Source organism: Microcaecilia unicolor, chromosome 4 (assembly GCF_901765095.1).
Source record: "Microcaecilia unicolor chromosome 4, aMicUni1.1, whole genome shotgun sequence".
NCBI lineage: Eukaryota > Metazoa > Chordata > Amphibia > Gymnophiona > Siphonopidae > Microcaecilia > Microcaecilia unicolor.
In genome coordinates, this window is record NC_044034.1 from 245,321,310 (window position 1) to 245,348,138 (window position 26,829).

The 26,829-nt window shown below is 42.5% G+C and overlaps 1 protein-coding gene across 1 annotated transcript in view; it reads left to right on the forward strand.

The window, feature by feature from the left end:
- The window catches only part of ABCC4 (ATP binding cassette subfamily C member 4), a 520,751-nt gene that overhangs the window by 442,543 nt on the left and 51,379 nt on the right, over nt 1-26,829 (forward strand). Inside the window, exon 28 of the mRNA XM_030201377.1 lies at nt 8,206-8,378. Coding sequence (XP_030057237.1) covers nt 8,206-8,378 — 173 coding nt within the window. The remainder of the gene's footprint in view (nt 1-8,205; nt 8,379-26,829) is intronic.

The following is a 26,829-nucleotide window of genomic DNA, read 5'->3' on the forward strand; positions in this document are numbered from 1 at the left end:
AGATATGTATCATATGTCAAAGAATAAAGTGGTTGCTCAAAGCATATTCTAAGCACAATCGCTCAACTGCAAAACACTATGCACAACTTTGTGCAAAAACACACTCAGAACCTTACTGTACCGTAAATATTACACTGGGCAGAACCTAATACACCAATATACCACCCATAAGGAAAATGCAGACCATCAACAATATGAAACAAGGGATCATATCATCACAATTCTCATGTAGAGCCACAAAACACCCTAATTCATGTTTAATGTGGGATAAAATGCCATAAATAAGTAAATGAATATAAACTTTTAATGTTGAGCACCTGATTCTCAAAGTGGACATATTCCAAACACTATAATGAAAATAAAATGATCTTTTCTACCTTTGTTGTCTGTTGACTTTTTCTGATCATGCTGACCCAGTATCCGATTCTGCTGCTATCTGTCCTCAGTGCAGGTCAGGAAGTCATCCTTGTTAAATATCTCCCTGGCAACCCAGGACACCTCCAGCCAACCCCCCCTCCCCTGCTTTCCCAGCAGTAAAGTAAACAAATTAAACCATAAACCAATTTCTACAACTGGTTACACAAGGCTAGAGGGCTTTCACTGCAGCTCCTGCTGTGAGGATGGAGGTAAATCAACAATTTAAACCCCTCAGAGCACAGCAGGGGAGGCTTAGCCTGTCCAAGCCTCTTATACCGGGCGCCTATGTATGGACCCTTCAAATTGTTGTTTTCCTTGCATCTACAGGCTGCTTTGAAGTTAGTGGGGATAGTTTGCATCCTTTACTCTGTTCTCCCATTGAACACTCCTGGCTTTCTTTCACCATGATTGAAACCTGTCGATCAGGATTCCCTAAAGATCCTAAAATTTTTAATTGATGCGCAGCTGTAGTAATTTTATAATAGGTTGCTTTTGTGTGAAAACCAAGTAGGCTCCTATTTCAAGCCTATTTTATAAAGACAGAATCATGTAGGTGCCAATGAGAGGCATTTTTGATATAACATCTAAGTAGGACTTTGGATGTTTTGCACTAAACACTAAATAGTAAATATGGCCATTTTCAAAACAACAAAACATCTTTTTTTTTCAAAATGACTATATTCAAGATGTTTTCATGCTCTGTGTTTTTGATCCATTTCTGGAAAAAACCCCAATCCAAGTGAATAATGTAGAAAATCAAGCCATTGTGATGTAGGAGGAGTCAGCTTTTTTTAGTAGACTGGCCACACAGGCATCCCAGGAGAGCAATGGGGCACCCCAGCGGGCACTGCTATGGACTTCATATAGAAGCTCCCAGGTACACATCTTACCGTTTCTCTCCTATACTATATGCTGAGCCCTCCAAACCCCACCAAAAACCTACTGTACCCAACTGTATACCACTACAATTTCCCTTATGGGGAAGGGGTCACCTATATGTGGGTACAGCAGGTTTTGAGGAAGTCTGAGAAGGCTCACACTTTGGAACACAAAGTGTAAGGTAGATTGGGATATGGGTCTGGGTTCTCCTCTCTTTAGTGCACTCCACTGACCACTACACTACTCCAGGGACCTCCTTGCTGCTCTAATAGACCTGGCTATAACATCTGAAGCTGTCATATAGGCTGGTAAGTAATATTTATCATCACATCTTTTGGGGATGGGAGGGGGTCACTACGGGAGTGAGGAGTTTTTGGGACAGATTAAATACTACATTCTCCACTGGTCTTGGGTTCGTGTCTGTGGACAGGGCTGCACATTCCCACGTCCTATTCGGCCTTTCGGACGTCTGCGTGGTCCTCTGCCTCTTCCTATAAAATCCTGCTGTTGTCTTCTCTCTTCCCCCGACTCCGACGAGGTAGATGATGTTGACTCAAACCATACCTCCTTTCTTTCTTCAGTACGCGGATTCTTATCTTCTTCATCTGGTGAATACATCCAACGATAAACTTTATTCAGTTTATAATCTGTTTCGTCCCTTATAAATTTTTTTGTTTTCTGTTTATGTAACTGATCTCGAAATTTGGCAATATTCTCCAAAAGTTCTTGGTGTTGCTTGTCAAATGTCTCCATCCCTACTGCTAACTGTAGGTTAGCTATTTCTTCAGATATTTTTTCTTTTTGTCCTTGTAATTCTTTTTTACTTTTTTCAATTATAAGCAACATTAGATCTAAAGAACACCTATTTAGAATACGATTCTATTTATTAACAAATTCTTCATCATGTTTGAAAATCTGTGGTCCAATATTCATTCTCAACCCTCTTGGGATCCATTCATTACTACAATAATCTATAAGGGTAGCACCATTAATTTCTAACTTGGTTATATAACTCAGTGAGTTTGCCAAACTGTTGGGACTGGGAAGGTCCTGTCAATGGTGTTCCAAAAATGTCTCTATCTTTAAGCAAATTTGTGGCTTCTTCAGCAGAAAACCCGTAAGCTGTTCTCCATGATCCTTCTGCCATCATTATCAATATCCAATTAATCACTCTATTGGTCCTTGCTAGTAGAAATCCCAATTATATAATGCAAGTTTATTCTCTCTTCTTCTGTCACTTGTGCTCCTTCAGTGGCTTGCCTATATATGGTTAGATTTGAGGAGCTCTGGGTACAAGAGAACCCCTGGAAACAACAAATATTTACATGGCATAGGTACATAGATGATGTCTTTATGCTATGGAAGGGGAATGAAGATCAGTTGCAAGACTTTTTCAAGTGGCTAAACACAAGAGTTGTTAATATAAAATTTACTAAACAACACTGTAGTAGTGAGATAAATTTTTTGGACATTCAGATAAAGCAGGAAGGGGGATCGTTTATTACAGAAGTGTATATTAAATCTACAGATCGGAACATCCTCCTACATTATCTAAGTAATCATCCGTTGTCTATAAAAAAAAGTTTGCCGTTTTCTCAACTCCTCAGATATCGCAGAATATGTAGCGAGAAAAGGAAATTTAAGGGTCAAGCTAAAGCCTTATTACAGAAGTTTAATACAAGGCAATATCCGGCAGAAGTATTGAAAAAAGCATACATTAGAGCAAAAATATTGACAGGGAGATTCTTCTGCAACCCAGCATAAAACAACCAGAAGGGCAGCAACAAACTTGTGTATTGCGATACATACACAGAATAAAAAGAGTAGTACAAGTATTAAAACGTCACTGGAGGATAATACAGGTACGTCCTGCATTCCATTATCATAGATTGCGAATTACTTTTTCTAAAGACCAAAATTTGAGAGAATTGATGCAACCTAGGATAGGGGAGATGAACAGATTGACAGAAATTGAGGGACATAAGAATTGTGGAAATTGCATCTATTGTGGAAATATGATAATTGCTAGAGTTCATAAATCCTGGAGATAAGAAAATATACAAGTTGAGATATAATACGGATTGCAATTGCAATCATGTGGTGTATATATTGAAATGCACATGTTCAAAGTTATACATAGGAAAGACAACACTGGCACTAAAACAGCGCTTGAGTGACCACAAATTCAATATTATACACCAACGTATGGAAGCCCCATAAGTGAGGCATTGTATGGAGAAACAGCATACATTTGCGGGCTTTAGATGCATAGCGATAGGTCAAATGAGGGAATCGATAAGAGGAGGGAACAGTGATCGGGCACTGATACAGGCAGAACAACGCTGGATTTTTAGACTAAAAACTATAATGCCGAATGGTCTGAATGTGCGTATAGAGTGGAAAGCATTCCTTTAAGAAAGGTGGGATGCCCAAATGATTAAAGTGAATGGGTGGAGGCCCCTTTAAGAATAAAGCCAATAGAGATTGGACAGGTGAGCGGGTGGAAGGCATAAATACCCCGATGCCATTTTAAGGAGTCCCGCGGAGGAAACAGCAGGACCCTCACAAGGTAGGCTTCTTGAAGCACATTTCTCTAGAAGATAGCTCTACCGTGGTGCACTCTCTAAAATTGTATATCTACACTTTGATTGTAGGGCAAGGGTAGTAGTCGAGGATACGACTCCTGAGGAAGCATTTGAGAAATGGAGGCTCTTTGTTGAGCGTTCCCAACTGATCACACTACAGCCCAGATAAGTGTATAGATATTAAAAATATAAGAACGTATATAAAGTTATCCAAGTTAAGAAAAACGGACACTTCTGCACTTGATCCCTATTACAGTGGATAATTATCTGCATAGGATAGGTAGCAGTCTGCAATCCGAGTGATATTGGCTAGGGCGTAATACAGAGAATCTGAAGTCTTTTCCTCCGACAGAAGAAGAGAGAATAAACTTGCATTATATAATTTGAAGGGATAGGTAAACGTCTGCAAAATAGGTTTTGAAAATACCTATTTGGACGTTTTGAGAATAAATATGTCCAAGTGCTGCTTTAACACTTCTTGGATGTTTTTCTCTTTTGAAAATGAGCCACTAGCCTGCTTATAATCGAATGAGAAAAACGCCCAAGTTCCGACCTAAATCGGGAGATGGACGTTTATCTCACAAAAACGAATAAAGCGGTATAATCGAAAGCCGATTTTTGGACGTTTTCAACTGCAGTCCGTCGCGGATGCGGACAAAGTTGATGGGGGCGTGTCAGAGGTGTGGCGAAGGCGGAACTGGGGCGTGGTTATCTGCCGAACAGAGATGGGCGCATTTCACCGATAATGGGAAAAAAGTATGCGTTTTTAGCTAGAATTTAGGACACTTTTCCTGGACCCTGTTTTTTCACGAATAAGGCCCCAAAAAGTGCCCTAAATGACCAGATGACCACTGGAGGGAATCGGGGATGACCTCCCCTGACTCCCCCAGTGGTCACTAACCCCCTCCCACCACAAAAAATGAAGTTTCTCAACTTTTTATTTTCACCCTCAAATGTCATACCCAGCTCCCTGACAGCAGTATGCAGGTCACTGGAGGAGTTGTTAGGGGGTGCAGTGGACTTCAGGCAGGTGGACCCAGGCCCATCCCCCCTACCTGTTACAATTGTGCTGCTTAATGCTTATTAGTCGTCCAACCCCCCCAAACCCACTGTACCCACATGTAGGTGCCCCCCTTCACCTCTTAGGGCTATAGTAATGGTGTAGACTTGTGGGCAGTGGGTTTTGAGGGGGATTTGGGGGGCTCAACACACAAGGGAAGGGTGCTATGCACCTGGGAGCTCTTTTACCTTTTTTTTTGTTTTTGTAAAAGTGCCCCCTAGGGTGCCCGGTTGGTGTCCTGGCATGTGAGGGGGACCAGTGCACTACGAATCCTGGCCCCTCCCACGAACAAATGCCTTGGATTTATTCGTTTTTGAGCTGGGCGCTTTCATTTTCCATTATCGCTGAAAAACAAAAACGCCCAGCTCACACATTGTTGAATAAAACATGGGCGTCTATTTTTTCCCAAAATACGGTTCGGTCCGCCCCTTCACGGACCCGTTCTTGGAGATAAACGCCCATGGAGATAGGCGTTTTCGTTCAATTATGCCCCTCTATGTGTCTTAAACCGCAGAAATCATAACCAAAAATAAGCTGTGTACATTGTATATCTGTATGGAAGGAGGTGTAAGTGTGCATAAAATACACATTTATTTTATAAACAAAAAGTAGATCACCCTACCTGTGCTTGCTCCAAACTCCACCCCTGAACATGCCTACAGCTGAGTTGTGTACATAAGTACATAAGTACATAAGTAGTGCCATACTGGGAAAGACCAAAGGTCCATCTAGCCCAGCATCCTGTCACCGACAGTGGCCAATCCAGGTCAAGGGCACCTGGCACGCTCCCCAAACGTAAAAACATTCCAGACAAGTTATACCTAAAAATGCGGAATTTTTCCAAGTCCATTTAATAGCGGTCTATGGACTTGTCCTTTAGGAATCTATCTAACCCCTTTTTAAACTCCGTCAAGCTAACCGCCCGTACCACGTTCTCCGGTAATGAATTCCAGAGTCTAATTACACGTTGGGTGAAGAAAAATTTTCTCCGATTCGTTTTAAATTTACCACACTGTAGCTTCAACTCATGCCCTCTAGTCCTAGTATTTTTGGATAGCGTGAACAGTCGCTTCACATCCACCCGATCCATTCCACTCATTATTTTATACACTTCTATCATATCTCCCCTCAGCCGTCTCTTCTCCAAGCTGAAAAGCCCTAGCCTTCTCAGCCTCTCTTCATAGGAAAGTCGTCCCATCCCCACTATCATTTTCGTCGCCCTTCGCTGTACCTTTTCCAATTCTACTATATCTTTTTTGAGATACGGAGACCAGTACTGAACACAATACTCCAGGTGCGGTCGCACCATGGAGCGATACAACGGCATTATAACATCTGCACACCTGGACTCCATACCCTTCCTAATAACACCCAACATTCTATTCGCTTTCCTAGCCGCAGCAGCACACTGAGCAGAAGGTTTCAGCGTATCATCGACGACGACACCCAGATCCCTTTCTTGATCCGTAACTCCTAACGCGGAACCTTGCAAGACGTAGCTATAATTCGGGTTCCTCTTACCCACATGCATCACTTTGCACTTGTCAACATTGAACTTCATCTGCCACTTGCACGCCCATTCTCCCAGTCTCGCAAGGTCCTCCTGTAATCGTTCACATTCCTCCTGCGACTTGACGACCCTGAATAATTTTGTGTCATCGGCGAATTTAATTACCTCACTAGTTATTCCCATCTCTAGGTCATTTATAAATACATTAAAAAGCAACGGACCCAGCACAGACCCCTGCGGGACCCCACTAACTACCCTCCTCCACTGAGAATACTGGCCACGCAATCCTACTCTCTGCTTCCTATCTTTCAACCAGTTCTTAATCCATAATAATACCCTACCTCCGATTCCATGACTCTGCAATTTCTTCAGGAGTCTTTCGTGCGGCACTTTGTCAAACGCCTTCTGAAAATCCAGATATACAATATCAACCGGCTCCCCATTGTCCACATGTTTGCTTACCCCCTCAAAAAAATGCATTAGATTGGTGAGGCAAGACTTCCCTTCACTAAATCCGTGCTGACTTTGTCTCATCAGTCCATGTTTTTGTATATGCTCTGCAATTTTATTCTTAATAATAGCCTCCACCATCTTGCCCGGCACCGACGTCAGACTCACCGGTCTATAATTTCCCGGATCTCCTCTGGAACCTTTCTTAAAAATCGGAGTAACATTGGCTACCCTCCAGTCTTCCGGTATTACACTCGATTTTAGGGACAGATTGCATATTTCTAACAGTAGCTCCGCAAGTTCATTTTTTAGTTCTATTAATACTCTGGGATGAATACCATCAGGTCCCGGTGATTTACTACTCTTCAGCTTGCTGAACTGACCCATTACATCCTCCAAGGTTACAGAGAATTTGTTTAGTTTCTCCGACTCCCCCGCTTCAAATATTCTTTCCGGCACCGGTGTCCCCCCCAAATCCTCCTCGGTGAAGACCGAAGCAAAGAATTCATTTAATTTCTCCGCTACGGCTATGTATGCTTTTATGTGCATAACCCATAGGATAATTTTGTAAGGCCTTTTACGTATAAATGTAAAACATGGTTTATGCACAAAAAAGCTATACATTTACAACCATGGTAAGAGGGGCCAGGTTTGGGGTGGAATTAGTGAAGGCCAAAGAAATTGTTCAGATAACAATAATTTTCAGCCACTATCCAGATAAACTGCCTGTTTAATTTAGGCCTGCTAATTCAGTGGGCACCAAGTGGAGCTGAAGACAAATTAATATAAATGTACAAATATAAATAAGCAGGGCTTAATTGCTGGGCGAATGGCCTGGAATGCATTTCTGTCACTTCCTTTCACATTCTAGAGAAACAAGGGTGTTCTTCCAGGAAACCTACAAGGAAGAGGAGGGATGGGGGTGAACCTGTAGCACATTAGAGAACAGTCACTCTGCTCGCAATCCAGCCCTTCTCCTGTGGCTCCTGTTCTATTTCTGTCTGCCTTCTTACACTTCCTCTTCTCCTCTAGCTCCACACTTCCACTTCCTTTCTGTCTTCAAATGAAGCCTTGTAAACAGGAGATGATTCAAGCATGGACTAGGGATAGCAGGCCTAAATTAAATGTCAGACGGCAGCAGCAGCATCCCAATCTATGTATATTCAGTTCTACTTGAATATACATAATAATTCAAACACTGGCATCTGAGTTAATGCGGTGGCTACTGCTGCTGAACAGTGGCTTATTGTACTTTTTAAAGAACAGTTTTCATAAATACCCATCCTTTGTTGTTGCGTCTACAGGTACAGTTGAAAGAGACAATAGGAGATCTACCTGACAAAATGGAAACACAATTGGCTGAATCAGGATCCAATTTCAGTGTTGGTCAAAGGCAATTGGTGTGCCTTGCCCGTGCCATCCTCAGAAAAAATCGAATATTGATTATTGATGAAGCAACAGCAAATGTAGACCCGAGGTACAAATAGCCGGATTTTAAAGGGAGCATTGTGAGGAAGTGCATTATTGTAAAAGATTATTGCTTGGTGTTATATTGTATTATTCGCAGCACGCTTAGCTTGTAGGGGGAAATTATATAACCGGGCAGAGCCATTTAGGCGCCCAGAGGCTGTATGGTAGGAGCGTAATCTAGAACAGAATCAAGTATCTAGGATCCATTATAGAATTCTAGTGTAACCCAGTATCGGTATGCCTAACATCTAGGTACTCACTCTTAAACCAGTCATAGAACAGGTGGCAGTGACTTGCATAACTTGTAGTATTGTATAATATATGCATATGAATGGTAGCCCTGTCTGTGTCTCGCCCATGTTCCATTCATCTGTACACCCCCCTTGCAAATGATTCTGTACATGGCTCCTAAAATTAATTCATGTTAGGCATTCATGCCTCAGTGTATTCTAAATACCATGCATAGATTTATATGCAGTATTTAGAATACGCTTAGGTGTAGTTCATGTGACTAAATCGATGAGCGTCCATTTACACCAACGAAAAGCTGTAGATTTATATGCACTGGCCCATATTTTATAACATGCATAGATGTTGGAACACCCATTTCCACACCCCTAACCATGGCCTTTTTTTGCCTGCGCAGGTTGGAATTTAGACGCAGTACATTACAGAATACGCTTAGCAATTTACATGCGTAAATTCTAATTTTTGCCAATTAGTGCTCGTTATTGCTTGTTAAGAGCTGTTAACGCTTAACAGCTTGTTAAAACAGTTAATCTACACATGCCTAATTTTCATTGCTGTAAATGGGCACACCTAAATGTAGTTGCGATTCCCAGCGCTAAACACTATTCTTTACAGATTACTGTAATGGAACCTATGCGGGATGCAAGGATCAAATCATAAAGAAACTCCAGACCGCCCAAAACACACCAGCCAGGCTTGTATTTGGAAAAACACGTTTTGACAGCGCCAAACCACTCCAATAAAACTGCATTGGCTACCAATCAAAGAGCGTATCACTTTCAAAATCTGCACAGCTGTCCATAAAATTATCTACAGCGAGGCACCAAGATACATGACAGACCTTATCGACCTGCCAACCAGAAACACCACAAAATCTGCACGATCATACCTAAACCTCCACTACCCAAGCAGCAAAGGACTCAAATACAAATCCACCTATGCATCAGCTTTTCCTACCTAAGCGCACAACTATGGAACGCATTACCAAAAGCAGTAAAAACTATGCCCGACCACCTAAATTTTCGGAAAGCACTAAAGACAGACCTGTTCAAAAGAGCATTCCCCACCGACCCAACATAAAAATACTTGGACACTTGCGACACAATGTAACCAAAGACCATAACGGACATTACCGGACTCTTCTTCCCCCTTTCCCTCCCTGTGTTCACCCCAATTGTACCTACCATACATGTATCTCATTCTACCACAATATCACTTTGTATTCATTCATACTATGTATTTGTTCAGACCGGAATCGGCTAGCACCGTTAACGGTTATATGTAAGCCACATTGAGCCTGCAAAAAGGTGGGAAAATGTAGGACACAAATGTAACAAATAATAATAATAAACCATGCCTAACTTTAAGCACGGTTTATAGAATAGCGCTAAATGCTATTTTTTTCTGAGCCAATTTTTAGGCGCCATTTATAGAATCTAGTCCATAACACGCACATAAATATTTATTTGTATCCCACATTTTCCCACCTATTTGTAGGCTCAATGTGGCTTACATAGTACCGGAGAGGCGTTACAGACTTCGGTGTAAACAAATACAAAGTGATGTTGTGGTAAGATAAAGTTCATGTGGCACAGCCACACTAGGGAATCGTACAACGGAAGAGTTGTGTTATGTCCATTACGTTCTTTAGTTTTGTTGTGTCTAATTTATAGAATTGTCCTTATAGAGTTAGTAGCTGCTTTATAAGATTAATAAAATCCCTGTGTATTTAACAACGACTCGGTAAATTTATGGGAGATGCTATATAAAGTGTTTGTGTTTGCTTTAAGCTCTTGGTTGGTAGACTGTCTATTCCTTCAGCAATCAGGTGTGATTGATCTGATGAAAACTACAGAGCTTGGTGTCTGTTTTGTTACAAATCACTGTGTAAAAAGGATAAAAAGGAGACCATTAGACAGACTGCATGTAATTGGTCTGCATCTTCCATCTGTTCAGTCCACTGTTCAAAATCTTTTTTTTTTTTTCACTCAGTGATTGCATGGTAAGAACAAAATAGGGCCGGAAGCAATTGGCTTCTTTTACAGAGAGCTACTGAATGTGTGAAAAATTGATTTAAATTGGTAAACAGAATAACATAACATAAGTGTCATTTCTACATTGTCTTGTATTGCCTTATTCCTACCACCACCTAACAGAAACCAATGGAATCTCTTGATACATTTAAAGTATGACTAGAAATGCACCTGTGGAGTGGATCCAGATAATACATTTGTATTCTAAAAGGAACGAATCAGGTTAGAACAGAAAGCAGAGATCTTTAATTGCAAAATATCTAAAAATATAGGGCTTGATATTCAGAGCCGCAGGCTGAGTTAACCTTAGATATTCAGAGCCAGGGTATGTCTGGCATTCAGCATTGAATATCTGGGTTAGTGCGGCAACCCAGAAGCTAACTGCATATCAGCTGATATTTCAGACTGGTGCACAGTTATCTTGACAGCTTTTCAACTGCCCTAAATTTATACGCACACTTAAACTGGTTAGCAAACTGAATATTGCCGCTAACCAGTGAAGTGCTGGTTCCACCCACTCTAGCCATTTAAGGCCTTATTCTATAAAGGTTATGCTCCTAAATTTACACTCCTAAAGTTATGAACATTTTTTATGAGCATTATTTATGCTTCTAAATGTATACTAAATCTATGAGCTTAATAGGCCCTAAACATAAATTTAAGAGCATAGATTATGCTTGTAATTTAGGAGCATAAATTTAGAAGCATAACCTTTATAGAATAAGGCCCTTAGTGCTTTGACGGTCAGAGGGGATATTCAGTGGCACTATCAGTTAAGTGCCTCTGAATAGCCTGGAATGGCTTTTCTCTTTCAAAAGACACAATAGTTCATATAAATTCAACAGAACTCTGCATCATTTAAGCAGATGTTGAAATGTTACCTGCTGGACCATCTTGTAGATCAGTGATGCTTTCAGGTGTTTTTTTTTTTTTTAATATTATATATGTTGCGTTGTTACCTGCCTTGGGTATGTCAGGATATAAATAAATAAACATAAATCTACCACCCAGTATTACCCCATTCACCTGGTCTGAAGCTTGCATGGTAATTGATCAACTGAAAATTTCACAGAAGTGAGGAGATGTTAGAAGATGGTTAAGACAGCAAGAGCAGCACCAGCTATATGAGCTTGGCACAATGGAGCCACATGGATTAAATATTGCGATTGAATGAAATTCATTTTACTGAGAGAGACGTCCGTTTAAAGGAATGAGTGTTCCTGATTGGCTGGAGTTGTCGGTGGCATTTTAAGTCCTCAGCATCATCTTGTGCTGGATAAAGCTGGTGAGAGTTCCTCTTCCTAAAGCAGCATTCGCAAAACAATCAGTCCTTGTCGAAGGTTGAGACCTGGTGAATGGGGTTATACTGGGTGGTGGATTAATATGAACTATTGTGTCTTTTGAAAGAGGAAAAAAGCATGTTGGATTATTGTTGGATTTGGAGCTGAGAGATTGGATGCCTGGCTTGTGAAGAAGATGCCAGAAATCTTCCAGAGAGCACCCAGATAAGTTTTGTTTTATCTCTCGTTCATAACCTTTATAGAATAAGGCCCTTAGTGCTTTGACGGTCAGAGGGGATATTCAGTGGCACTATCAGTTATTTTTTATTTATTTATTTATTTATTTATTTATTTATTTATTTATTTGAAATATTTTGTTTTGAACTCTGCCTTTCCATCTGAACTGTGCCTTTTGTTTCCACCCTGACATATATTTTATAATGAAACTATGCTATAAGATTTTTCGCCACAGATTGGCTGAGTGAATTTTTTTAAACCTGATTGGCTTTTATTTATTTATATGGTTCACCAATCCAATGATAAGAACTGGATCTCCAAGTGAGAGGAGTGGAATGTGTATACCTTGTGAGTTCTGAGATTTGGTGCAGGAATAAATTGTTTTGGGGTGCATCCTAAGGTCATCCCTGGGTGGGATAATTACTTTCGGATGTTTTGTATTTGATTTCAATTATCCCAATATTGACTTGATAAATGTTACCATCAAGGTGGTAAAATTCCTATACATAAGTGACCGCTTCTTGGAGCAACTGGTCTAGGAAACGACAGGAGGAGAAGTTAGTTTAGATCCAGTTCTTAGTGGAATGCAGGCCATTGTATGAGAGGTAAGAGTGTTGGATTACTGGTAAACAGGGATCATAAGATTATCAAACTTGAACTAATATCTGGAGTGAAGTCACAAAGGAAATCTACTGTAACAAAATTTAATTTTCGAAAGGGTGACTATGATAAAATGATGAAAATGGTTAAAAAGAAGCTAAAAGGATCAGCCGCAAAGGTTAGAACTTTAAAGGAGGCATGAATGTTGTTTAAAAATACCACCCTGGAAACGTAGACCAGATGTTTTCCACATATTTACAAAGGTGGAAAGAAGAGCAAATGACAACCAGCATGGTTAAAAGATGATATGAAAGAGGCTATTAGAGCCAAAAGAACATCCTTCAAAGAAAAGAGAAAGGACTTGAATTAAGAAAATAAGCAACACAAGATAAGCATTGGCAAGTCAGATGCAAAGCACTGATAAAGAAAGCTAAAAGAGAATATGAAGAGAATCTTGCCACAAAGGCAAAAACTAATCGTAACAACTTTTTCAGGTACATCAGAAGCAGAAAACCTGTGAGGAAATCTGTGGAACTGTTAGATCATGAAGGAGCAAAAGGGGCACTCAGGAAGACAAGGCCATAGCGGATAGGCTGAATGAATTCTTTGCTTCAGTCTCTATGGAAGAAGATGTAAGAGATCTACCTGTACCAGAAGTAGTTTTCAAGAGTGATGATGTTGGAGGAACTCAAAGAAATCTAAGTGAACCTGGAAAGGACACTGAGCTAAATGACAAATTCAAGAGTAGTAAATCACCTGGACCATATGGCACGCACCCTATGTTACTGAAAGAACTCAAAAACATGAAATTGCTGATCTGCTGTTAGTGATCTGTAACCTGTTCTTAAAATCATCCTTAGTACTTGAAGGTTGGAGAGGGGCCAAAGTAATGCTGATTTTTAAAAAGGGTTCTGCAGTGATCTGGCAAATTACCGACAGGTAAGCCCGACTTCACATTAGGCTTACACAAATGCTTTGTCTTATGAAAAGGAGATCTCCTAGTCCTAATAATTTTGATAGAGCGGAGAAGAATGGCCCCACAATCAAGCAAGAGATGTCATCTGGTCAATTTTCTTCACACGAGCAAGAATATTGATTACAGGTGTTTTAGAAAATAAGAATTCCAATATAAATGATCAATGAGATTATACTCCAGCATGGGTTGGGAATTAGAATTGTCATATGATTGAACTCTTTCTCAGTGGTAAAATAAAACGAGTTTATAAACTGAAAAGAGTTATGTTTCATAAATTATAAAATTGTGCGTTATTTTTTTCTGGTTTATAAGTAAAATATACATTCAGGAGTTGTTGAGTGACTTGGCAGGGGGGCAGCTTTGTGCCATGGAGGTGCAGATTTCAACCTGAGCAACTTAACAATTATCTGCAGTGCTTCCCAAGTCAAGAATAAAGGATGCAAAAAGGATTTACATTCTCAAAGTTTGTCTCATTCTGCAGCTGCCCATACCATGGTAACTGGTTTAAAACAAAGCCAAGACTGGAGTGTCACCTGAGAACAGAGTCTGCAGCAGGTGCTGTAATCAGGGGAGGGACTGTATTTATTGGCTTGAATTTCTGTAGTTTGTCATGCAGTCTGTTTCACTCACTAGTGAAAGTTGGGGGGGGGGGGGGGGGGTCAGTCTCTACTAGGGTTTTTTCTTTTTTTGCTACATTGGCATTGTAGTTTATTAGATTCTATAATCTACTTTGGGTCCCAGATTTTCAGAGAGAGTGGTATAGAATATGAAATCAAAATAATGCTTTTTGCTCAAGATGACAATAAAAAACATTAACAACAACAATTCCACCAGTATATGTTTCTGTGAAAGATGTACTGTATATATTGTTTTGTTTTTTAATATGCAGTGCTCAGAACGTGCTTGTGTGCCTTATACCATATGTTATGGAGTCGGCCCGCATCAATCCACCATCATAGCACTGGTCCTGCCCACCTCCTAACGTGTAAGACCACTACGTAGATGTATGTGATAATTGGAAAACATCTTAATTATACTTTGAAAAAGTCACTTATCTGTGGGTGGTCTGTTGATGACTAGTGCTGTTGCTGCTGGACCTTCACCCTTGTGCAGTCGTGAAGTCAAAATTAAAGTCTCCTCGTTATTCCCGACGTGGGGCCACGTTTCTCCATCTTGGCGTTCTCAAGGGAATGTATTTCTAAACTATCTATAAAGCTGAAAACATATGATAGTTAACATGCTATCTTTTTAAATTTTCAAACCTATTTGTCGCTAGTGATACATACGTAAAGTTACAAACTCTTACAAACTATTCCATTGAATTGTTTCATTAAATATGTTTCATGGCTTACCGGGAGTGATCTCAAAACCGGCTCGTCCCTGCTTTCTGTTCCCTGACGTTTGCTAATGGCGCTCCTCTTATACTTGAACCCTACTGACATCATTAATTGGACTGGCTTATGTGAAAGGGGCGTGCTTATGTTGTTAACCATTCTGTTTCTTTGTTAAGGCCCTGTGGTTGTACTGTATCCCACAGATATATGAGTCTTTGTTCCTGTCGCACTAGTGTAGCAGATATATCAGCTCCCCACCGTAACCGGATATGAGCGAGGACTACATATTTTAGGTCTGATTCCCGATGACCTTCTACCTGCCAATGTGCTACTAACAGATTCTTTATTTTATTCAGCCTGATGTTACTTAGATGTTCTCAGATTCATTGTTTGATCTTACGCTTTGTTTGTCCTATGTACCATTTTGAACATGGACAGCAAATAGCATATATTACTTGAGCGGTGTTACAATCCGTTTTAGATCTTAAATCAAACCGTTTACCAGTGGCTGGATTGATGACGTGATCAGTCTCCATAGCATAGGAGCAATAAATACAGTTCTGACAACTGCTGTGACCTCCTTGTCCATATCCTGACTGAGGGTGGGTATATCTGAAAATTGACAAAAATTCTCCCATATTTTTAGCCTTATTGTAAGCTATTTGTGGTCTGTCTTTACATTGAGGGTGTAGTTGTAGAATAGGCCAATGTTTACGTATAATTCCCATGATCTTGGTGTCTACAGATGAAAACGGTAAAATGCACTGAAGACGTCTTTGTTCATTCTCAACTTTAGGGCCCGATTGTAATAGCCATTCTCTGTGCGCATACTGTGCTCTCTTGCAGGCATTTTTTATAACTTTGTGAGGGTATCCACGTTGTTTAAACTAGTTTGACATATTGAGCATGTTGTCTGAATGAACTTTCTTCACTGCATAGCCTCTTGATGCGTAAAAATTGACCTATAGGAATACCATTCTTGAGTGGTGTGGGATGACAGCTGGAGTAATGCAAAATAGTATTCCTATCTGTTGGTTTTACGAACAGCGATGTAGAAATTCTGTCCATTTTTAATGATATGTGCACATCTAGAAAATCCACTTCCTGTTTGCCTATATTGAATGTAAATTTAATATTAGGATCACTATTGTTGAGTTCTTCAAGGAAATCCTTCAGTTGTGTCATGCTGCCATTCCAAATTAAGAGAACATTGCCAGCTACCACCTAAAAAACGTTTTAAACAAACGAAAGTTCAACTGCCTAGGAAGCCTACATAGATGGCATTCCAATATCGGCTTCTCCACCATGTCTAGTTACTTCCATAGACTCAGACAGCGGCCCTGGCATTGCCAAAGTGGCTATGGGGCAGGGTTTGTAGGAGGGCATCAGCCTGAAGGAGGTCAGCTCGGAGCTAGAAGTTGAAGCAGCAACGGGGAAACCATTGAAGCTCCCGCAGTGATCACTCTGGATTCAATCTGGGAGGTGTTGCAGGAGCTTCAAGGTTCTGTGTCCCGGTCTACGACTGAGGTAATCTCTTTGGCTTCTAAAGTTGATTATTTTGATTCTATTTATATTTTTGCTCTCCCAACTTTTTCATTTGTGATTAATAGAAAATGAAATGGGAAAAAAGGAGAGGCTGCAGAAAGGGCAGAAAAATAGTTTAGAGTTTTAAACTTGGGGAAACGGGGAAAAAGTCTGTTGTAGAAAACTGGATTACAGGTGTTTCATATCAGCTAAAAGATATTGGAAAGAAGAACTTAATTAGTGACATAGGCATGTTTCCTCTCTTTCTTTTTTCGTATATAAATCAAATGATGTGTTTAAGCAAAAGGGAGGACTCAAGATGGTGGCAGGACTGGTGCTGTAAGTAAGAAGCTCTGTTCTGCTCCTCCATTTTTCCTAAGCCAAAATGCCTCATACGAAGAGAAAGGGAGTTCTCAAGCCTGCTCCCCCTGCGGCTCTGGCGATCCCCTCTGGTTAGCAGAGAATTGACAGCTACATAGCAGGATCTTCTATTATTATTGGGGAGAGAGGATCGAATGCCAAATTGGGTGATGGAACGCTCGTTTCCTATGGGCTGGAAATATCTCTATCTCCCTCAACGCCACATACTCTGCCATGTCCAGCTACTGCTATGGAGTCTGACGGCGGCCCTGGCATTGCCAAAGTGGCTAGAGCTTACAGGAGGGCATCAGCCTGAAGGAGTTCAGCTCAGTGATAGAAGTTGGGGCAGCAATAGGGAAACTGTTGTAGGATCCCACAGCGATCACTCTGGATTCAATCTGGGAGGTGTTGCAGGAGCTTCAAGGTTCTGTGTTCCAGTGTACGACTGAGGTAATCTCTTTGGTTTCTAAAGTTGATTTAATAGCTAAAACTGTTGAAGAGGTTAAACTAGACATTTCTACTGTGAAGACTTTGGTTAATGATAATGTAAGAGACCTTCAGGAGTTTAAAAGTATTGTGGCACGAGACAAGCTTGCTCTTTATAGAAGGTTGGAACAAACTGAGAATTTTAATTGAAGGCTTAACCTGTGTGTGTTGAAATTTACAACCCCCCCCCCCCCCCCCCCCCCTAGAATATTACCTATGGATCTTTTCAAGAAGTATTCAGGGCTGGTGTTAGACATCCAGGGGCCTAGGGCAGAAACTAGGGAGGGGGCCCAAAAGCTGACCTTCAACCTAGGCCTCCTTCAGCTTGAGGCCCCCTGTGATATGGGGTCCAGGGCAATTGCCCTGTTTGCCAACCCCTAATACTAGCCCTGGAAGTACCTTGTGGAAATATTGAGTTTTTCTTATTCCTCCTAAAAACAAGATCTACTATTTGCCTATTTAAAAAAATAAATCAGGGGGAGCTGGAAGGAAATGTTGTTCAGGAGGCTTCATTAGATCTCAAAAATATCTCAGCAATTTTGGAAGATTCCATCATAGAAAAACTACTTTAAGGGCAACCCATGCTTGTATAACATGTTTTTGAGCAAGATTTAAACACAACTTTGAGGCTCTATTTTAGACACTATCAAGAATTGTTCTGCGGACAAAAGTTGTGGATTTATCCTGATCTTAGAAAAATAATATGTGTTGCCATACTGAGACAGACCGAAGGTCCAACAAGCCTAGTATCCTGTTTCCAACAGTGGCCAATCCAGGTCACAAGTACCTGGCAAGATCCCAAAAGAGTACAATACTTTTTATGTTGCTTATCCCAGAAATAAGCAGTGGATTTTTCCAAGTCCATTTTAATAATGGCTTATGGACTTTTCTTGAGGAAGCTATGCAAATCTTTTTTAAACCCTGCTAAGCTAATTGCTTTTACCACATTCTCTGACAACAAATTCCAGAGTTTAATTACACAATGAGTGAAGAAATATTTTCTCGAATTTGTTTTAAATTTACTTCTTTGTTGCTTCATTGCGTGCCCCTTAGTCCTAGTATTTTTGGAAACATTAAACAAGCGATTCATATCTACCCGTTTCACTCCACTCAGTATTTTATATACCTCTATCATATCTTTCCTCAGCCTTCTTTTCTCCAGGCTGAAGAGCCCTAGCCATTTCAGCCTTTCCTCATCCCCTTTATCATTTTCATCGCCCTTCTCTGTACCTTTTCTAATTCCACTATATCTTTTTTGAGATGTGGTGAATTGCACACAGTACCATGGATTGATACAATGGCATTATAACATCCTTGTTTTTAATTTCCATTCCTTTCCTAATAATACCTAACATTCTATTTCCTTTCTTTGACGCCGCAGCACACTGAGCAGAGAGTTTCAAAGTATCGTCAACGATGACTCCTAGATCCTTTTCCTGGTCGGTGACTTCTAACACAGACACGGAACCTTGCATCATGTAGCTATAGTTCGGGTTCCTCTTTCCCACATGCATCACTTTGCACTTGCTCACATTAAACATCATCTGCCATTTGGATGCCCAGTCTCGTAAGGTCATCTTGCAAGTTTTCACAATCCTCATGCGATTTAAAAACTTTGAATAACTTTGAGGGGCATAATCGAACAGGGCGCCCAAGTTTTCCTGAGGGCGTCCTCGCAGGACGTCCCCGCGAAGGGGTGGGGAAACCCGTATTATCGAAACAAGATGGGTGGCCATCTTTTGTTTCGATAATATGGTCAGGGACACCCAAATCTCAACATTTAGGACGACCTTAGAGATGGTCATCCCCGGTTTTCAGCGATAATGGAAACCGAGGACGCCCATCTCAAAAACGACCAAATCCAACTCATTGGGTCGTGGAGGAGCCAGCATTCATAGTGCACTGGTCCCCCTGACATGCCAGGACACCAACCGGGCACCCTAGGGGGCACTGCAGTAGACTAACTGATGCACTAATTGAACAGAAAAAGCTCTTCCCTTACCGATCCCTTAGCTATTCGGAAAGGAACGGGCATGCATGAAGGAAATCGCATGCAAATGAGCTACTCACTGTTAGCTCCTTTGCACATGATTTCCTTCCTAAGGAGGAGAAGCCAGTGCAGAGCAACTAAGAGTTATGCGTGGCTGCTCTGCGCATGCCAAAGACGGCTTCATACATGCATACAAGATGCGTGTATAATAGCCATCTACAACCTGAAATAAATTGCCATCTACAACCTTAAACAAATAACAAGTCCAGGTGAAAACGTCCAAGTACTCGTCAGGGACGCCTTTTTTTTTTTTTAGAGTATGGGTGAAGGATGTCCTTTGCTATGCCTCCGTCCCTGCAACGGCAGTTGAGGACATCCAAAATGTGGATATTTCTGTGAGAATGATGTCCATGCCTTTGCTATGCCTCTGACATTTGGATTTTGGATCAGAAGTAGCAGCAGTGAAATGTGAACTGGCCACCTCTGGATTGCAAGACCAGTGCTCTAACCACTAGGCCACTCCTCCACTCCCTTGAAATTTGGCTGTCCCTGTGTAGGGGGCAGTTCAGGATGTCCAAAATGTTTGAAAGAAGGACGTCCATGCCTTTGCTATGCCTCCACTGACACACACACACCTCCCCCCCCCCCCCCCCCCTAGGGACCTGCATACTGCTGTGATGGACCTGAGTATGATATTTGAGACTGGCAAAAAAAGTTTTTAAAGTTGTTTTTTCAGGGTGGGAGGGGTTAGTCACCACTGGGGGAGTCAGGGGAGGTCATCCCCAATTCCCTCCGGTGGTCATCTGGTCAGTTCAGGCATCTTTTTGAGGCTTAGTCGTAACAAAAAATGGAGCAAGTAAAGTTGGCCAAGTGCTTGTCAGGGACGCCCTTCTTTTTTCCATTATCGCTCGAGGATGCCCATCTGTTAGGCACGACCCAGTCCCGCCTTTGCTACTCCTCCGACACGTCCCTGGGAACTTTGGTCATCCCCAAGACCAAAGCAGTTGGGGACGCCCAAAATCGGCTTTCGATTATGCCTATTTGGGCGACCCTGAGAGAAGGACGCCCATCTCCCAATTTGTGTCGAAAGATGGGGCACCCTTCTCTTTCAAAAATAAGCCTGTTTGTGTCATCAGCAAATTTAATTACGTCACTAGTTATTAACATATCTAAATCATTTATAAATATGTTAAAAAGCAGCGGATAGGATAGGAGAAAAGTTTTCTTGGCAATGCTACTTTTCTTCTATCATATCCTTGTCAATGTGTTATAAGATTAGCTGGGACTAAATATGTCTTCTTTGCAACTGAGCAGCTGTGTTCATTCCTGGATAAGAAGAAGATCATCTAGGTTGAAGTAATGGCTGGTAATCTGGATGGAAGTCTTGGTTCCTGTTAATGCCTTTGCCTCTTATTTTAATTTCTTCTTATTTTCCTTAATTTTCTCCTTTTTCTCTTCCTTTTTGCTTCAGTTGTGGTCTAAGGAAGATTGTAATGTTTCCTATGTAAAGGGTTTATTTGCTTTTGCTATTATGCTACTTTTTGTGTTTCTGGATCAAGAGTTAATCTTGTATTGTATTTAAAACAAAAATAATAAATCAATCAGGGAGGAAGTGACGTCAGCAGCGCGAATGGCTGCTTGAAAAGGGAGCTCCTCAGCAACTTGACGAGGCAACAGCAAACGAGCGGCACTAACGATCCGTTCCCCAGCGAAATTATAAAAAAACGAGGGGGGAATACGAGGTGAAAGCCCAGATGGCGTCGGGGACGGCCAAATCGGCTGACTTGCAAGCCTACGGCTTCAAACGCAGGGAGCCGAAATCGGGCCTCCTGCAAGATGGCGAGAGCACGCGCCTGACTGGAACGCAACAAGGGAGCCCAGAAGTAGCAGAAATAATGGGAGGCGACGTGGAGAACATACCTCAGCAGGAAGTTTGGGCAAAACTCTGCACGTGGTTCCAGGAGATACGAACGGACTTAAAAGATTTAAAAGAGGTGCGTCAAGATATAGCAGCCCTTGGGGCGGAACTTAGAGGAGAGATGGTGGAGCTGGGCAACCGAGTAGCGGAGGTGGAGTCGGGCCTAGAGGAAAACGTGGAGGCAGTCCAGGCGCTGGAACAGCGGGTGCGAGGTCAGAGTGAAGACACTCAATTTCTGCTGGACAAGGTAGAGGACCTCGAAAATAGAAGTAGGCGTTCCAATATCCGGATTCGCGGCGTCCCAGAGCTCCCGGAGTATATGAACTGTGAGCAGGTAGTTCAGCGTATAGCGGCTCAGCTGTTATCGAAGGTGGAGGATCCACGTGCCCCAACTGATATCATAATTGAGAGGGCACATAGAGCGCTGGGAGGACGGAATAAGAATGCACCTAAGGATATAGTGGCCTGCTTCAAGGACTATAAAACTAAAGAAGAAATAATGAAGAAGGCGAGAGAAGCAGAGCCTGTGGAATGGGACAGCTATCCCATAGAGCTGTATCACGATCTGTCGTCCACCACGCTCAAAAGACGGAGCGAACTGAGACCGCTGACTGCTCAACTTAGAGATGAAGGGATCCGATATAAATGGCAGCATCCTTTTGCCCTGTTGTTCTATAAGGACGGTAAGCAATGCAGAGTGGTGTCGTTGGAAGAGGCCCAAGCATATATGGCGCAAGAAGAACCAGTTGCAGAAAGCGAGCGTTCCCAGGTGGCTGAGCGCCCAAGGAAAGGCAGGCCGAAATGGCAGCGAGTTACACAAGGCAAGGGAAGACTGCGCAGGCAAATTTCGGAGAAGAAACTGACACAGTCTGCAGACAAGGGATGAAACTGGATTGAGCTGCCGTGAGAAGCGGATGCAATCGAGTGCTGAGTATACTTTGCATGTAGGACAAGAAGCTGTATGTCGTTAGGTTAAGACTGATAGCTAGTTGCTGAAGGATGGACGTGACTTCCTCTTTATGGACATGCCATGTATGGGGAACAGGGTATGTCATGATTGGATGAGGGGGAAGGTAGGGTGGGGGTTGGAGGGAGGGTTGGGGGGGGAAAGGGCACTGAGGGGGAAGTTGATTAGCGTGATAAAAATGGATAGCTATGACTGTATGCACATGTGTAACACTTAATGTGAGAGGTCTTAACACCCCCCAGAAACGTAGGCAGGTTTTTAGGGAAGCCATACGTTTAAAAGCGGATGTGCTGTTTATTCAAGAAACTCACCTAAAGCGCAATCATGCACATTTGATGCGTCATAGACGATACCCCATAGTGCATGGAGCATCCAGCTTAGATAATAAGAAAACAAAGGGGGTGCTTATAGCCTTTTCAGGTTCTCTTCCATGGGAGGTCCATAAAGTACTAAAGGATAAAGCGGGCAGATACGTGATAGTGGTGGTATCCCTGTACAACACGTATTACACTATGGTATGTGCATATGCACCCAACGAGGGACAGGGTTTATTCCTGGAGGAGCTAGAGGGGCTTTTACAAAGATCTGCCAAGGGCCATCTGCTTGTGGGAGGAGATTTAAATCTAACATTGGACCCCTTGGTGGATAACTCGGGGGGAACAGTAACATATGCAAAAAGGGAGCGAGAAGCGATGAAGGGATGGATGGCACGGTGGGGGCTGTTAGACCTCTGGAGAGAGACTCACGGGTCAGAAAGGAATTACACTTACTTCTCCCCCAAGTACAACACATACTCTAGGATAGATTATTGGCTGGGGGATGGTCTGATACGGGAAAAAATGTTGGAGGTGGTTATTGAGCCTAGAACCTGGTCTGACCATTCCCCGGTGGTGCTGACTATGAAGATAAGTGAAGGGGGTAAACAGCGGAGGCAATGGCGTCTGAATGAGGCGATTCTCTTAGACCCGCAGAATATTTCTGTAATTGAAAAACACATTGTGGAGTATCTCCAGTTTAATGATACGGGAGAGGTGCATCCGGTGAGCCTATGGGAGGGATTTAAAGCAGTTTTACGGGGACAATTAATAGCTCTTAAGGCACATTTGGACAGGACGAGGACAGAGCGGGAATCATCCCTTAGGGCGGAGTTGGCTGAAATGGAGAGATCGCATAAAGCAGACCCGAATGATAGTGTGAAGGCAGGAGAACTACATAATCTTAGAGCCCAACTTAATGACATACAAATGGCAGAGATCGCGATGCAACTACAACAAACACAACAAGAACATTTTGAATTTGGGAATAGAGCCAGTAGGTTGCTCGCGTTAAAGCTTAAAAAGCAGGCCCAACGGAATGCCATCTCGAGCATAAAGAATGAGTCGGGGGAACAATATACCCAAACAGAGAAAATAAAGGAAGTGTTCTGGGAATTTTATACACGACTATATCAGTCGGAACGGGTGGTAGTGTCAGAGGAAGTAGCCCATTATCTGCAGGGGATGGACTTTCCAGGGGCGTCTAGGGGGGAGCTGGAGGAGCTATCGAACCCTGTGACCTTAGAGGATATTGAGAAGGCAATCGCTGACCTCCCAAATAATAAAGCCCCGGGTCCAGACGGATTCCCCACTCGGTTCTATAAACTATTCTCCAAGTGGATAGCGCCCCTATTGATGAGGGTAATTGCCTCCTTTGATGAAGCCCAGGAACTTCCGAGCTCCTGGAGAATGGCAGAGATAGTCGTGATATTAAAGCCGGGGAAAGATCCATTGCAGTGTGGGTCGTATCGACCGATATCACTATTAAATACAGATTATAAGATTTTCACCAAAATCTTGGCCAAGAGGCTGCAGGGGTTGATGCCCTTGGTTCACGAGGATCAGGCGGGCTTTATCGCCGGACGTCAGACTTTCGACAACACTCGATGCCTATTACACATTATTCAACAAGTTAGGGACGAGGAAGTACCGGTACTTCTGCTCTCGGTCGACGCAGAGAAGGCGTTTGACCGAGTGGAATGGCCCTTTCTGTTCGCAGTATTAAGGAAGATAGGGATAGGAGGCAAGTTTCTACAGTGGCTCCGACTATTGTATACTAAGCCAATGGCAGCGATCAAGATTAATGGCTCACTTTCTAAACCTTTGGACCTGGGTAGGGGCACAAGGCAGGGATGTGCGATCTCTCCATTACTATTTGCACTCTCAATCGAACCATTGGCCAAGAGAATTCGTGAGCAAAGGGACATAAAAGGGGTGGTAAGGGGTAAACGAGAGCATAAAATTATGCTCTTTGCAGATGATATCTTGTTGACCTTAGCGCATCCTCGACAGTCTCTAAAGCGAGTAATAGAAGTTATGACACAGTATGGGCAATTGTCTGGATTCAAAATAAATATCAATAAATCAGAAATACTTAACCTTACAACACCAGTACAGGAGGCCCAGATATTACAGAGGATGTACCCCTTTAAGTGGGCTGAGAAATCTATTCAGTACCTAGGCATTCAGGTAACTGATAGGATAGAGACTATGTTCCAGGGGAATTACCCTAGAAAGCTGAAGGAGCTGTTTGAAGAATTAGACAGATGGGAAGGCATGACATTGTCATGGATGGGGAGAGTGCATGCCATAAAAATGATGCTATTGCCCAAGTTATTATATCTATTTTTGGCTCTCCCAATACCGATCCCGCGCTCCTTTTTTCAACAGCTGAATAGGAAAATGTTTGCATACATATGGCGTAAGAGGCCTCCGAGGGTGCGCAGGTCGATGATGTTTCAAACACCGTCTAGGGGAGGTATGGGAGTCCCAAATTTCCTCCTCTATTATCAAGCAGCACAGTTGCGGGTCTTGGCCAATTGGTACCCGGAAAATAACAAAAAGTGGTTACACTGGGAGAGAGCATGGCTAGCCACGCGATATCTGGGAAATATACTCTGGTCCCCGGAGAGTGAGATAAGAGCGGTAATACGCAGAGTCCCGGTAGGCCTAAATCATTTACTGACAACCTGGCTCCAGATGAGAAGGAGGGTGTTCCCGGATAGAAAGTATTTCTTACAAATGGCTATCTGTAGAGCCCCAGGGTTCCCATTGGGAGAGTCTGAGAAAGCCTATCAGGACTGGGCACGCAAAGGGCTTTATAGGCTGGGGCAGGTGTGGGAACAGGGGTCGATAAAAGAGTTTGCTGAGCTGCAGGAAGAGTATGGCCTAGAGGAGCGCGACCTGGTGTTCTACCACTGTCTAAGGAACTTTCTACGCAGGCGTGCAGGGGAGGAATTGGATCTGGTGGAAACAGGATTAGAGAGAGCAATTAGAGAGGGAGGGGGGAAAGGAAGTGTAACTAGAATATACAGGGCCCTGCTCTTGCTTGTGACCCCGCAGGATTACTATGTTCATAGGTGGGAGCAGGAGCTGCATAGGACCTTCCCCTCAGGTGACTGGATGCATATTTTTAGATCTTTGTTGAAACCCTCAATCGCACAACCACTAATTGAAAATGGGTACAAAATTTTCTACTGGTGGTACTACACGCCGGTAAGGCTTAAACGGATATACCCGAGTATGTCAGCGGAATGTTGGCGAGAGTGTGGGTCACAAGGGTCATTTATGCATATATGGTGGGATTGTCCAAAGGTGAGAGAGTATTGGGCACGGGTGCTGCACATGGTTTATACGATCCTGAAGGTGCAATATCCAGGGCGAGTTGAATACTGCCTGTTACACCTTAGACCCCCGGGAGTGAAGGCCCACTTGCACAAATTGGCAGTGCAATACTTTGTAGCAGCAAAAATTGTAATAGCTCGGGCCTGGAAACAGAAAAACATACCATCATTACAGCTGATAACTCGAAGGTGGATTTCATATATCAGATGTCAAAATTAACAGCTATGAGAAGGGGGCAGGTGGCATTGTTTACAAAAATCTGGCAACCATATGAGCTTATGAGGGAAGAGCTACTATCTTCCCCGTAGTGCCGGAGGGAGGGAGGGAGGGGGGAGGGTGGGTAGGGGATACATCTTTGAGCGACTAAAACAATGTTCAGTTAAGCTTTGGAAAGTTGTATGATGCGATATGGTTATGATTTGTTTTATATTTAAAATTTTCAATAAAAATATCGTTAAAAAAAAAAATAATAATAAATCAATCAGGGCCCCTTTTACTAAGCTGCGGCAAAAGGGGGGGACCAGCACTGGTGTGGCTGCGTATGGGCCCCTTTTACTACAGCTGATAAAAGGGAAGTCTCGCCTTCCTGCAGGAAATGGCCGTGCGGCAAGTAAAACACTTGCCACGCAGCCATTTCAGGGAGGAGCTCTTACTGCCACCCACTGAGGTGGTGGTATGGGCTCTCGCGTCAACCCAGTGGTAATCAGGCAGCATGTGGCGCTGCCTGGTTACCGCCGGGTACATTCTGGTGCTACAAAAATAAATACATTTTAGGGGGTGGGAAGTACTACTAGGCTGCTGTGGTAGCCTGGCGGTACTCCCTGTATAGCGAGTGGTAAGCCTGC